Genomic DNA, 15,001 nt, shown 5'->3' with positions numbered 1-15,001 from the left:
CTTGCTCCTCTTATTCTCTGTCCCCAACGCTCTAGGCGACCAGTTTTGATAGCCTTTAGCCGCACTCTCATACTACTCCTTCTCTGTTCCGCGGGTGATGTGGAGGTAAACCCAGGCCCTGCATGTCCCCAGGCACCCTCATTTGTTGACTTCTGTGATCGAAAAAGCCTTGGTTTCATGCATGTCAACATCAGAAGCCTCCTCCCTAAGTTTGTTTTACTCACTGCTCTAGCACACTCTGCTAACCCTGATGTCCTTGCTGTGTCTGAATCCTGGCTCAGGAAGGCCACCAAAAATTCAGAGATTTCCATACCCAACTATAACATCTTCCGTCAAGATAGAACTGCCAAAGGGGGAGGAGTTGCAGTCTACTGCAGAGATAGCCTGCAAAGTAATGTCATACTTTCCAGGTCCATACCCAAATAGTTCGAACTACTAATCTTGAAAATTACTCTCTCCAGAAATAAGTCTCTCACTGTTGCCGCCTGCTACCGACCTCCCTCAGCTCCCAGCTGTGCCCTGGACACCATTTGTGAATTGATCGCCCCCCATCTAGCTTCAGAGTTTGTTCTGTTAGGTGACCTAAACTGGGATATGCTTAACACCCCGGCAGTCCTACAATCTAAGCTAGATGCCCTCAATCTCACACAAATCATCAAGGAACCCACCAGGTACAACCCTAACTCTGTAAACAAGGGCACCCTCATAGACGTCATCCTGACCAACTGGCCCTCCAAATACACCTCCGCTGTCTTCAACCAGGATCTCAGCGATCACTGCCTCATTGCCTGTATCCGCTACGGAGCCGCAGTCAAACGACCACCCCTCATCACTGTCAAACGCTCCCTAAAACACTTCTGTGAGCAGGCCTTTCTAATCGACCTGGCCCGGGTATCCTGGAAGGACATTGACCTCATCCCGTCAGTTGAGGATGCCTGGTCATTCTTTAAAAGTAACTTCCTCACCATTTTAGATAAGCATGCTCCGTTCAAAAAATGCAGAACTAAGAACAGATACAGCCCTTGGTTCACCCCAGACCTGACTGCCCTCGACCAGCACAAAAACATCCTGTGGCGGACTGCAATAGCATCGAATAGTCCCCGTGATATGCAACTGTTCAGGGAAGTCCGGAACCAATACATGCAGTCAGTCAGGAAAGTTAAGGCCAGCTTCTTCAGGCAGAAGTTTGCATCCTGTAGCTCCAACTCCAAAAAGTTCTGGGACACTGTGAAGTCAATGGAGAACAAGAGCACCTCCTCCCAGCTGCCCACTGCACTGAGGCTAGGTAACACGGTCACCACCGATAAATCCATGATTATCGAAAACTTCAATAAGCATTTCTCAACGGCTGGCCATGCCTTCCGCCTGGCTACTTCAACCTCGGCCAACAGCCCCGCCCCCCCCGCTGCTCCTCGCCCAAGCCTCTCCAGGTTCTCCTTTACCCAAATCCAGATAGCAGATGTTCTGAAAGAGCTGCAAAACCTGGACCCGTACAAATCAGCTGGGCTTGACAATCTGGACCCTCTATTTCTGAAACTATCCGCCACCATTGTCGCAACCCCTATTACCAGCCTGTTCAACCTCTCTTTCATATCGTCTGAGATCCCCAAGGATTGGAAAGCTGCCGCAGTCATCCCCCTCTTCAAAGGGGGAGACACCCTGGACCCAAACTGTTACAGACCTATATCCATCCTGCCCTGCCTATCTAAGGTCTTCGAAAGCCAAGTCAACAAACAGGTCACTGACCATCTCGAATCCCACTGTACCTTCTCCGCTGTGCAATCTGGTTTCCGAGCCGGTCACGGGTGCACCTCAGCCACACTCAAGGTACTAAACGATATCATAACCGCCATCGATAAAAGACAGTACTGTGCAGCCGTCTTCATCGACCTTGCCAAGGCTTTCGACTCTGTCAATCACCATATTCTTATCGGCAGACTCAGTAGCCTCGGTTTTTCGGATGACTGCCTTGCCTGGTTCACCAATTACTTTGCAGACAGAGTTCAGTGTGTCAAATCGGAGGGCATGCTGTCCGGTCCTCTGGCAGTCTCTATGGGGGTGCCACAGGGTTCAATTCTCGGGCCGACTCTTTTCTCTGTATACATCAATGATGTTGCTCTTGCTGCGGGCGATTCCCTGATCCACCTCTACGCAGACGACACCATTCTATATACTTTCGGCCCGTCATTGGACACTGTGCTATCTAACCTCCAAACAAGCTTCAATGCCATACAACACTCCTTCCGTGGCCTCCGACTGCTCTTAAATGCTAGTAAAACCAAATGCATGCTTTTCAACCGATCGCTGCCTGCACCCGCATGCCCGCCTAGCATCACCACCCTGGATGGTTCCGACCTAGAATATGTGGACATCTATAAGTACCTAGGTGTCTGGCTAGACTGCAAACTCTGCTTCCAGATTCATATCATACATCTCCAATCGAAAATCAAATCAAGAGTCGGCTTTCTATTCCGCAACAAAGCCTCCTTCACTCACGCCGCCAAGCTTACCCTAGTAAAACTGACTATCCTACCGATCCTCGACTTCGGCGATGTCATCTACAAAATGGCTTCCAACACTCTACTCAGCAAACTGGATGCAGTCTATCACAGTGCCATCTGTTTTGTCACTAAAGCACCTTATACCACCCACCACTGCGACTTGTATGCTCTAGTCGGCTGGCCCTCGCTACATATTCGTCGCCAGACCCACTGGCTCCAGGTCATCTACAAGTCCATGCTAGGTAAAGCTCCGCCTTATCTCAGCTCACTTGTCACGATGGCAACACCCATCCGTAGCACGCGCTCCAGCAGGTGTATCTCACTGATCATCCCTAAAGCCAACACTTCATTTGGCCGCCTTTCGTTCCAGTACTCTGCTGCCTGTGACTGGAACGAATTGCAAAAATCGCTGAAGTTGGAGACTCTTATCTCCCTCACCAACTTCAAACATCAGCTATCTGAGCAGCTAACCGATCGCTGCAGCTGTACATAGTCTATTGGTAAATAGCCCACCCATTTTCACCTACCTCATCCCCATACTGTTTTTATTTATTTACTTTTCTGCTCTTTTGCACACCAATATCTCTACCTGTACATGACCATCTGATCATTTATCACTCCAGTGTTAATCTGCAAAATTGTAATTATTCGCCTACCTCATGCCTTTTGCACACATTGTATATAGACTCCCCCTTTGTTTTCTACTGTGTTATTGACTTGTTAATTGTTTACTCCATGTGTAACTCTGTGTTGTCTGCTCATACTGCTATGCTTTATCTTGGCCAGGTCGCAGTTGCAAATGAGAACTTGTTCTCAACTAGCCTACCTGGTTAAATAAAGGTGAAATAAAAATAAAATAAAATAAATTCTGTTTTAACTTATTTTGTACATAATGTTGCTGCTACCGTCTCTTATGACCCAAAAAAGGATATCAGAACTGGGATTACTCACCATGGACTGGAAGAAGCTTTTTCCTTTAACGAGTCCGACGAGAAAGATATACTGCTCTCCCAGATCCATGTAATTTGTGTGACGAAAAGACGGAGGAAACGAGGACGCAGATAAGGCTGCCTTTTGAGAATCCGTAGGCGAGCGAGTAAACTCCCATTGCAATCAATTGTACTTGCTAACATGCAATCATTGGAAAATAAAATGGATGACCTTTAGGTTTCGGGTAGCCTACCAATGGGACAATTAGAACTGTAATATCCTATGTTTCACCGAGCCGTGGTGAACGACGACACGGACAATATAGCGTTGGAGGGATATTCAATGCACTGGCAGAACAGCGAAGCTACGTCTGGTAAGACGAGTGGTGGGGGTGTGTGTCTTTTTGTCAATAACAGCTGGTGCGTGATGTCTAATATTGTAGAGTACCTTATGATAAGCCGTGGACCACACTATCTACCAAGAGAGTTCTCATCTATATTATTCGTAGCCGTCTATTTAGCACCACAGCATACTCAACCAACTCTATAAGGCCATAAGCAAACAAGAAAATGCTCACCCAGAAGCGGAGCTCCTAGTGGCCAGGGACTTTAATGCAGGCAAACATAAATCAGTTTTACCAAATTTTTACCAGCATGTCACATGTGCAACCAGAGGAGAAAAAAACTCTAGACCACCTTTACTCCACACACAGAGATGCATACAAAGTTCTTCACCGCCCTCCATTTGGCAAATTTGACCATAATTCTGTGGTCAGATGGCGCGGATGCTACACACAAGACTGTTTTGTTAGCACAGACTGGAATATGTTCCGGGATTCATCCAATGGCATTGAGGAGTATACCACCTCAGTCATCGGCTTCTTCAATAAGTTCATTGAAGACATCATCCCCACAGTATGTACATATCCCAACCAGAAGCCATGGATTACATCAAGCTAAAGGCTAGAGCTCTGCATCGAGCTAAAAACTAGAGCTGCCGCTTTCAAGGAGTGGGACACAAAAATGATGCATGCACGAGAGCACCAGCTGTTCTGGATGACTTTGTGATAACTCTCGGTAGCCGATGTGAGAAAGACCTTTAAACAGGTAAACATTCACAAGGCCGTGGGGCCAGATGGATTACCAGGACGTGTTCTGAAAGCATGCGTGGACCAACTGGCAAGTGTCTTCACTGACATTTTCAACCTCTCCCTGACCGAGTCTGTAATAACTACATGTTTCAAGCAGACCACCATAGTCCCTGTGCCCAAGGAAGCGAAGGTAACCTGCCTAAATGATTACCGGCCCATAGCACTCACGTCGGTAGCCATGAATTTATTTGTAAGGTTGGTCATGGGTCACATCAACAGCATCCTCCTGGATACCCTAGATCCACTCCAATTCACATACCGCCCCAACAGATCCACAGATGACGCAATCTCAATCGCACTCCACACTGCCCTTTCCCACAAGTACAAAAGGAACACCTATGTGAGAATGCTATTCATTGACTACAGCTCAGCGTTCAACACCATAGTGCCACGAAGCTCATCACTAAGCTAAGGACCCTGGGATTAAACACCTCTCCTTCTGCAACTGGATTCTGGACTCACTGATGGGCCACCCCCAGGTGGTTAGGGTTGGCAACAACACATCTGCCATGCTGATCCTTAACACGGGGGCCCCTCAAGGGTGTGTACTTAGTCCCCTCCTGTACTCCTTGTTCACCCACGACTGCGTGGCCAAACACTCCAACACCATCATTAAGTTTGCTGACGACACAACAGTGGTAAGTCTATAGGGAGGAGGTCAGTGAATTGGCAGTGTGGTGCCAGGACAAACACCTCTCCCTCAATGTGAGCAAGACAAGGGAGCTGATCGTGGGCAACAGGAAAAGGTGGACTGAACAGGCCCCCATTAACATCAACGGGGCTGTAGTGGAGCGGGTCGAGAGTATCAAGTTCCTTTGGTGTCCACATCACCAACGATCTATCATGGTCCAAACACACCAAGACAGTTGTGAAGAGGGCACAACAAAACCTTTTTCCCCTCAGAAGACTGAAAAGATTTGGCATGAACCCCAGATCCTCAAAAAGCATCCTGACCGGTTGGGTCACCGCCTGGTATGGCAACAGCTTGGCATTTGACTAATAAAAATTCCCTGTCTTAGGTCAGTTAGGATCACCACTTTGTTGTAAAAATGTGGAATGTCAGAATAATAGTAATTTCTTTCATCACATTCCCAGTGGGTCAGAAGTTTACATACACTCAATTAGTATTTGGTAGCATTGCCTTTAAATTGTTTAACTAAGATCAAACGTTTCGGGTAGCCTTCCACAAGCTTCCCACAATAAGTTGGGTGAATTTTGGCCCATTCCTCCTGACAGAGCTCGTGTTTCTGAGTCAGGTTTGTAGGCCTCCTTGCTCGCCTACACTTTTTCAGTTCTGCCCACACATTTTCTATAGGATTGAGGTCAGGGCTTTGTGATGTCCACTCCAATACCTTGACTTTGTTGCCCTTAAGCCATTTTACCAAAACTTTGGAAGTATGCTTGGGGTCATTGTCCATTTGCAAGACCATTTGCAACCAAGCTTTAACTGGTGACTGATGTCTTGAGATATTGCTTCAATATATCCACATCATTTTCCATCCTCATGATGCCATTTATTATGTGAAGTGCACCAGTCCCTCCTGCAGCCAAGCACCCCCACAACATGATGCTGCCACCCCCGTGCTTCAAGGTTGGGATGATGTTCTTCGGCTTGCAAGCTTCCCCCCCTTTTCCTCCAAACATAACAATGGTCATTTTGGCCAAACAGTTCTATTTTTTTCCTCAGAACAGAGGACATTTCTCCAATAGTACGATATTTTTCCCCATGTGCAGTTGCAAACCGTAGTCTGACTTTTTCATAGCGGTTTTGGAGCAGTGGCTTCTTCCTTGCTGAGTGGCGTTTCAGGTTATGTCGATATAGGAATCGGTTTACTGTGGATATAGATACTTTTGTACCTGTTTCCTCCTGCATCTTCACAAGGTCCTTTGCTGTTGTTCTGGGATTGATTTGCCCTTTTCGCACCAAAGTACATTCATCTCTAGGAGAAAGAACGCTTCTCCTTCCTGAGCGGTATGACGGCTGTGTCGTCCCATGGTGTTTATACTTGCGTACTATTGTTTGTACAGATGAACGTGGCACCTTCATGCGTTTGGAAATTGAGCCCAAGGATGAACCAGACTTGTGGAGGTCTACAGTTTTTTTCTGAGGTCTTGGCTGATTTCTTTTGATTTTCCCATGATGTCAAGCAAAGAGGCACTGAGTTTGAAGGTAGGCCTTTAAATACATCCACATTTACACCTCCAATTGACTCAAATTATGTCAATTAGCCTATCAGAAGCTTTAAAGCCATAACGCAATTTTCTTGAATTTTCCAAGCTGGATAAATACACAGTCAACTTGTAAACTTCTGACTGGAATTGTGATACAGTGAATTATAAGTGAAATATAAGTGAAATAATCTGTCTGTAAACAAATGTTGGGAAAAATGTCTTGTGTCATGCACAAAGTCGATGTCCTAACCGACTTGCCAAAACTATAGTTTGTTAACAAGATATTTGTGGAGTGGTTGAAAAACGAGTTTTAATCACTCCAACCTAAGTGTATGTAAACTTCGGACTTCAACTGTATATAATAGGCGGTGTCAGAGGAAAGCTCATAAATTGTCAGACACTCCAGTCACCCAAGTCTCTGCTACCGCACGGCAAGCGGTAACGGAGTGCCAAGTCTAGGACCAAAAGGCTCCCTAACAGCTTCTACCCCCAAGACATAAGTATGCTGAACAATTAATCAAATGGCCACCGGACTATTACATTGACCCCCCCCCCCCCACCCCATTTGTTTTGTACACTGCTGCTACTAGCTGTTTATCATCTATGCATAGTGACTTCACCCTTACCTACATATGCAAATGACCTCTAACCTGTACCCCCGCACACTGACTCGGTACCTGTATCCCCTGTATATATCCTCATTATTGTTTTGTTATTGTGTTCGTTTTTTATTATTTTTACTGTATTTTATTTGGTAAATACTTTCTTAACTCTTCTTGAACTGTACTGTTGGTTAAGGGCTTGTAAGTAAGTATTTCGCTCTAAGGTCTACACTTGTTGTATTCGGCGCATGTGATTTGATTTGACACCACCATACCCATGCCATCTTTCTCATGTGGTGCAGGGAATTACAGCCCCAGAATACAATTCATTATAAAAGACAATACACACACTCTTACCTCTGCATGTGTTGTTCATCTTTGCACATAAGCAAAAAAATAAACAAATGCATTGCATAACATTTGGGAACATATTTCCACGTGATTTATTATGTATATTATTTTTTGCTGACATGCAACACACCCACGAGCTCTATTGGGATTCATGCCCTGTATGTCTTGAAAAAGGTCACACTTGGTCACAAAGTGATGGTGACTAAATTTTCAGTGGAAGGCAAGACCAAACAGCAAGCTTGCGCCGAAGTGTTTGAAGCTAGTGGAGCTAGTCAAACAGAGCATGAACAGGGCAGGCTTCAAGTTGCAAATTATTGGCGATATGGCAGCATATAGCTTCCAGCCTGTGCTGGATTTGCTGTTGATACCTAGCACTACCTAGCATGCTGTTGGCTTGCTCCTTTAAAAATAACACCCACATGGCGATCAACTGTTGCCAAATAAAGTATTTAATATTTTTTCATGGAAATCCCCCATCATAGACCGAAACATCAGTACATGCAGAGGTAATCATATTCAAAATGCATTAGTCACACTTCAGAATGTCAGCCACATATAGAATATCATTAACTGCTGGTCATGAACCTTTTGCCCTCTGCCTAGAAGACACAGTGGTGTGTTTGTGGTTAAAATTATTCCCCATTACTTTGGGGAAATATCTATGAGATAAGATATCATTTAACATGAATGACTTTAGCATCTATCACACAGTCTGCTCAAATCATGTTTACAAGGTTAAAATAGGACCGATCCAGATTGTAAACCATGACATGGATTTCAAGCAAAGTTTCCTAGCACAGATTTCTCATAGCTCATTTTCACCACTAAATGATTTTATACCAGTTTTATGATCATGTGTACAGTCCATGTTATTTTCCCTCCTTCCTGTAGATAAGGCAGCACAACAGGAACAGAGTGATCCCAGCCCCAGTGACTCAGAGGCCTGCTGCGTATTGATGACATCATCCATGGAGGAGCCCTCTGAGAAGCAGCAGCAGCCTTCTGTTGTAGCAGTCATCTCCAGGTCACCCAGCCCATGTCTCAGTGAGGTGTCCATCAGCAGGTGAGGGAGCCCAGGAGACGGCAGAATTGAGTAAGGTGAAGTTGCCCGGAGACGCTTATCTTGGGTCAGTTTTGCATTTTTCCCCACTAATGGTTAAGGTTAGGCTTGGGGAAGGGTATAAGGCTGTTGCGAGGACCATATTAGCCACTATTGTCCCTGTAATCACTCTGACATCATTGCAAATGTAATCGAAAATCTAATCAAACACTTCATGAGAGCCCATGAGCAACATTTCTATAGACTATGAAATTGCTTGAGAAAACAGTGATAGCCTCTATTAAAAAGAGGAGGATTTCATCAGCTTTCTATAGGCTAGGCCAACTGTATTGATTTCTCAACATTCCTAATATTAAGCAAATATTAAGCACATTGCTTATCTTTACGACAGGTGTATAACCTACCTGGCTGGCATGAAAATTAACCACAGGAAAAGTGTATTCCATTTGCTATTGTAAGTCCAGATTACAGGCATTTTTCCCCCACCCTGTTTCGAGACAGGTGCATGATAATGGTCCATTCTATATCAAAACAAATTTCACACGTTAAATAAAACTTTGTTTGTCACATGCGCCAAATACAACAGACCTTACTGTGAAATGCTTACTTACAAGCCCTTAACCAACAGTGCAGTTCAAGAAAGAGTAAAAATAATACAAAAGTAACACAATAAAATAGCAATAACGAGGCTATATACAGGGGGGTACCGGTACCGAGTCAATGTGCGGGGGTACAGGTTAGTCTAGGTAATTAGTACATGTAGGTAGGGGTGAAGTGACTATGCATACATTATTTAGTATATGTAAAGTCAAGATTAAATCAAGAATAGTCTGATGGGTGACTATTAGTTTATCACTTGTGAATGAAGCCCAGTTTAAGGCAAGAAACAATGCCTATTTAAAAAACTTTAAAAACTTTTTAGAATCATAGTCACGCACTTCATGTAGCCTAGCCCATAGGCCTATATGTTTTGATACGGTTTGTATCACAACTAAAGTGGCCTAATAACTTAAAATTAAGCACATTAATCCCCTTTACAAAGGGTGTAGAGTTTAACTGGCATACATAAGCAGCACATGAGTTTCAAGTTTGGAGAAGATCATTTTTACCATAAAAATGCACCTTTATAATAAAAGCGTTACATGCATATTCACATTTGTGGTCAATTTTGATAATGGTGTTTTCCCACTAATGGAACATTTGCCCTTATAGTCAGTCTACTGTCGTGTGCGCATTGCTGTGCTTATAATGTGAAGAAATAGCCTAATAGTTTATCAACATTTTTAAGCTAAATGTTCTGATCTGTTGCGTCAGCCTCATTGCGTAAAAAAGGTTTTTTGATGGTAGTGGTTGTATTAATTTGATATCTATCACATCCCACAACTGTCCCAGACTATGGAATATTTATTTCTCGCACAGAATATAATAGGAACAACTTTTATACTATGAGGGATAGTAGACATTGACTAGTGCTTTTGCTGTTAGTTAGGCCTACTCATCTTGTTGGCTGATAAAAAGTAAATGTGGACAGTTCTTCCAATATCTTCATTATGCACCTAGGAATTGGATAAAGACACGCGCAATTGCGTCCCCGATGTCTGTCTTCACTTGTAGCCTGTGAGTGAGAAGTGCTTTGGAGCAGGTAGCACTCCGAGAAAAGGGCTGCAAAAGGCATGGATTTCTTTTTTCCAGTGCATTATGGCCACACAAAGAGGATGCCCGTGGGAAATTTGAGGCATTATCAAGTGCTTCTCTAATTGTGAATGAGAGACTGAGGAAGTGTGTACAGCAGGTGCAAAAAACAAAGCGGAGCTCATGCCTTACAATGTATTAAAAATCAAAACATATAGCCCGACGTTTGTAGAACATTGCATTAATAACTCTTAATTATGCATATAGGAGTACCTAATTCTTTCTTACCGCTCAACACAGAATAGCCGCATGTGTGCTCTCCCTCAAATCGTTTGGAGAAAATATTGTTTCTATTTTATTCAGCTTTGTTCAATTGTATTCTTCATACTATAAAATAATATAAAATAATGCTACTAAGCAAATTTTGTCTGCTAAATAATCTAGTGTAGCCCACAGCCATATGGCATAGCCAGGTCAGGACCTAACATAAGGTCAACTCAGAGTATGCTATTCTGTTCTTCTGAAATAGACTACATTTTCTTCATATCATGTTTCGTTAGACCTGTCTAAAGTAAATAATGGATTTATTGTGAAGGTGTAGACTATATTACATGGATTTATTTGACTTTTCAAAATGTACTCTTAACGGTCAAAAGTTTTAGAACACCTACTCATTCAAGGGTTTTCTTTATTTTTACTATATATATATACATACAGTGGGGCAAAAAAGTATTTAGTCAGCCACCAATTGTGAAAGTTCTCCCACTTAAAAATATGAGAGAGGCTTGTAATTTTCATCATAGGTACACTTAAACTATGACAGACAAAATGAGAAAAAAAATCCAGAAAATCACATTGTAGGATTTTTAATTAATTTATTTGCAAATTATGGTGGAAAATAAGTATTTGGTCAATAACAAAAGTTTATCTCAATACTTTGTTATATACCCTTTGTTGGCAATGACAGAGGTCAAACGTTTTCTGTAAGTCTTCACAAGGTTTTCACACACTGTTGCTGGTATTTTGGCCCATTCCTCCATGCAGATCTCCTCTAGAGCAGTGATGTTTTGGGGCTGTTGCTGGGCAACACGGACTTTCAACTCCCTCCAAAGATTTTCTATGGGGTTGAGATCTGGAGACTGGCTAGGCCACTCCAGGACCTTGAAATGCTTCTTACGAAGCCATTCCTTGGTTGCCTGGGCGATGTGTTTGGGATCATTGTCATGCTGAAAGACCCAGCCACATTTCATCTTCAATGCCCTTGCTGATGGAAGGAGGTTTTCACTCAAAATCTCACGATACATGGCCCCATTCATTCTTTCCTTTACACGGATCAGTCGTCCTGGTCCCTTTGCAGAAAAACAGCCCCAAAGCATGATGTTTCCACCCCCATGCTTCACAGTAGGTGTGGTGTTCTATGGATGCAACTCAGCATTCTTTGTCCTCCAAACACGACGAGTTGAGTATTTACCAAAAAGTTACATTTGGGTTTCATCTGACCATATGACATTCTCCCAATCTTCTTCTGGATCATCCAAATGCTCTCTAGCAAATTTCAGACGGGCCTGGACATGTACTGGCTTAAACAGGGGGACACGTCTGGCACTGCAGGATTTGAGTCCCTGGCGGCGTAGTGTGCTACTGATGGTAGGCTTTGTTACTTTGGTCCCAGCTCTCTGCAGGTCATTCACTAGGTCCCCCCCGTGTGGTTCTGGGATTTTTGCTCACCGTTCTTGTGATCATTTTGACCCCACGGGGTGAGATCTTGCGTGGTCTTCCATTTCCTAATAATTGCTCCCACAGTTGATTTCTTCAAACCAAGCTGCTTACCTATTGCAGATTCAGTCTTCCCAGCCTGGTGCAGGTCTACAATTTTGTTTCTGGTGTCCTTTGACAGCTCTTTGGTCTTGGCCATAGTGGAGTTTGGAGTGTTTGAGGTTGTGGACAGGTGTCTTTTATACTGATAACAAGTTCAAACAGGTGCCATTAATACAGGCAACGAGTGGAGGACAGAGGAGCCTCTTAAAGAAGAAGTTACAGGTCTGTGAGAGCCAGAAATCTTGCTTGTTTGTAGGTGACCAAATACTTATTTTCCACCATAATTTGCAAATAAATCCATTAAAAATTGATTTTTTTCTTCTCATTTTGTCTGTCATAGTTGAAGTGTACCTATGATGAAAATTACAGGCCTCTCTCATCTTTTTAAGTGGGAGAACTTGCACAATTGATGGCTGACTAAATACTTTTTTGCCCCACTGTATATTCAAATAGCCACCATTTGCCTTGATGACAGCTTTGCACACTCTTGGCAGTCTCTCACCCAGCTTCATGAGGTAGAAGCCATGAGATGCTAAATGTGTTTATGTTAATTAACGGCCAATTACCGTGAGACCGACAGTTATTTGCTTGGCAATCAACAGCTGTCGAAATTTCATGACCGCCACAGTCCTAGCAGGGTATCCCGAATTTGATCCTATATCTGTACCTTGGGAAAACGTTATCCTGTGCAAGCTGAATAGCTGATGCTCCACCCCTCAACAAGCAGACATTTGACTTGTCTTTTCAGGGTTTCTCTGTGTCAATGCTTAACACTTCTCAAAACAGGAGATCTGTCCTGTGCGTAGTATTACTGAGACATTTTGTATGTAGCTAAAGTTGGACTCTCAGCAGGAGTATTTTGTTGGTGCTCACACAGAGCTAAACATGCACCTCTGGAAAGAGTTCCATCAGGATTATACACCCACAGCCTGCCTACACTGTAGCCCAGAATAGTTCAAATTGACTTTACTTTTGAAAGACGCTCCAACGTTGGTTAGTTGAAGACTAAAGTTACAGTACTTGTTGAACATACCACCCTGTTCAACATGTTTCATTTTTTCGTAAAAAAATAAGGTTGGGGGGCCTCTCAGGTGGCACGGTGGTCTAGGGCACTGCATTGCAGTGCTAGTTGTGCCACCAGAGACTTTGGGTTCGAGCCCAGGCTCTGTTGCAGCCGGCCGCGACCGGGAGGTCCATGGGGCGATGCACAATTGGCCTAGCGTCTTCCGGGTTAGGGAGGGTTTGCCGGTAGGGATATCCTTGTCTCATCGTGCACTAGCGACTCCCGTGGCGGGCCGAGCGCAGTGCGCGCTAACCAGGTCGCCAGGTGCACGGTGTTTCCTCCGACACATTGGTGTGGCTGGCTTCCGGGTTGGTTGCGCGCTGTGTTAAGAAGCAGTGCGGCTTGGTTGGGTTGTGTTTCGGAGCACGCATGGCTTTCGACCTTCGTCTCTCCCGAGCCTGTACGGGAGTTGTAGCGATGAGACAAGATAGTAACTACTAACATTTGGATACTACGAAATTGGGGAGAAAAAGGGGGTAAAATAAAAAATAAATAAAAAATAAAAATGATAAGGTTGGTAGCAACATGTGGAAATCGGTTGCAGCTACGGAATCTATAAAACCCACAATGCAATGCACTCTCTGAGCATGGAGTTTGTAGTGATGGGCATTCCGGCTCTTTTTAGTGAGCCAGCTCTTTTGGCTCCCGAACGGCTCTTTGTATTTTTTCAAGTCAAACAGTTTGCGATAGTTTGACTATGATTGGTGTTAAAACATTTCTAATTCAATTATTGAATGAAATCAGACTCTACCTTAACCACAATGTATTTAAAATGCATTGGTTTGTTATGAAAAAGAATGCTATTAAACATTTGCATTTAAAGTATAACTTTTTAATGTTTATAAACAAAGTGCATATAAATCTAACCATTCAAAATAAATACAATCTGAACAGCATAATAGAATATTGCACCGTTTCAAAGAAAAATACATTACAATTTGTAAAACTGCAGTATCCCACAAATTGAAATATATGTAAAAAAAGAAGGCTGCTATTACACATGTGCATGTCACGTCTTGTATGTAGGTGGCAGGCAAGTCAAGCGCAGGATAATTAAAATTGGTATAATTGGAGTATTTTAATAACTTAAAACAACCTCCAAAACCAAAGTCGATAATAAAATAAATGCGGGTACAAGAACCCGTCGCACAATCCATAAAACATGAACATAACAATAAACAATCTCTGACATGAGGGGAAACAGAGGTTTAAATACATAACAATTAATGAATGGGATTGGAAACAGGTGTGTAAGAAGACCATACAAAACCAAACATAGATCAATGATGGCTAGAAGACCGGTGACGTCGTCCGCCGAGCACCAACAAGGAGAGGCATCGACTTCGGCAGAAGTCGTGCCAGTAAACCCCCCCCCCCCCCCGACGCCGGCCTCGTGGACAACCCGGAGGACGAGGCGCAGGGCGATCTGGATGGAGACTGTGGAACTCTTGTAGCAGGGAAGGATCTAACAAGTCCTCCACTGGAACCCAGAATCTCTCCTCCGGACGTACCACTCCCATTACTATTTAATGAAGCTGCCAGTTGAGGACTTGTGAGGTGTCTGTATCTCAAACTAAACACTCTAATGTACTTATCCTCTTGCTCAGTTGTGCACTGGAGCCTCCTACTATTCTGGTTAGAGCTAGTTTGCGCTGTTCTGTGAAAGGAGTAGTACACAGCGTTGTACGAGATCTTCAATTTCTTGCATTTCTTAGAACAACA

At 43.6% G+C, this 15,001-nt stretch overlaps 1 protein-coding gene across 3 annotated transcripts in view; it reads left to right on the top strand.

Moving 5' to 3' along the window:
- The window catches only part of LOC110528165 (E3 ubiquitin-protein ligase RAD18), a 115,785-nt gene that overhangs the window by 57,322 nt on the left and 43,462 nt on the right, over positions 1-15,001 (top strand). For 2 of the 3 annotated variants that reach the window (XM_036983708.1, XM_021609992.2), the window contains exon 11: positions 8,598-8,769. In XM_036983708.1, the coding sequence (XP_036839603.1) occupies positions 8,598-8,769 (172 nt within the window). Of the gene's footprint in view, positions 1-8,597; positions 8,805-15,001 lie in introns of all 3 variants that reach the window. The other variant, XR_005052626.1, reaches the window with a different exon arrangement.

This window comes from Oncorhynchus mykiss, chromosome 7, assembly GCF_013265735.2.
Source record: "Oncorhynchus mykiss isolate Arlee chromosome 7, USDA_OmykA_1.1, whole genome shotgun sequence".
Lineage (NCBI taxonomy): Eukaryota > Metazoa > Chordata > Actinopteri > Salmoniformes > Salmonidae > Oncorhynchus > Oncorhynchus mykiss.
Note: the sequence above shows the minus strand (reverse complement) of the source record. Positions and strands in the feature narration are given on the sequence as shown.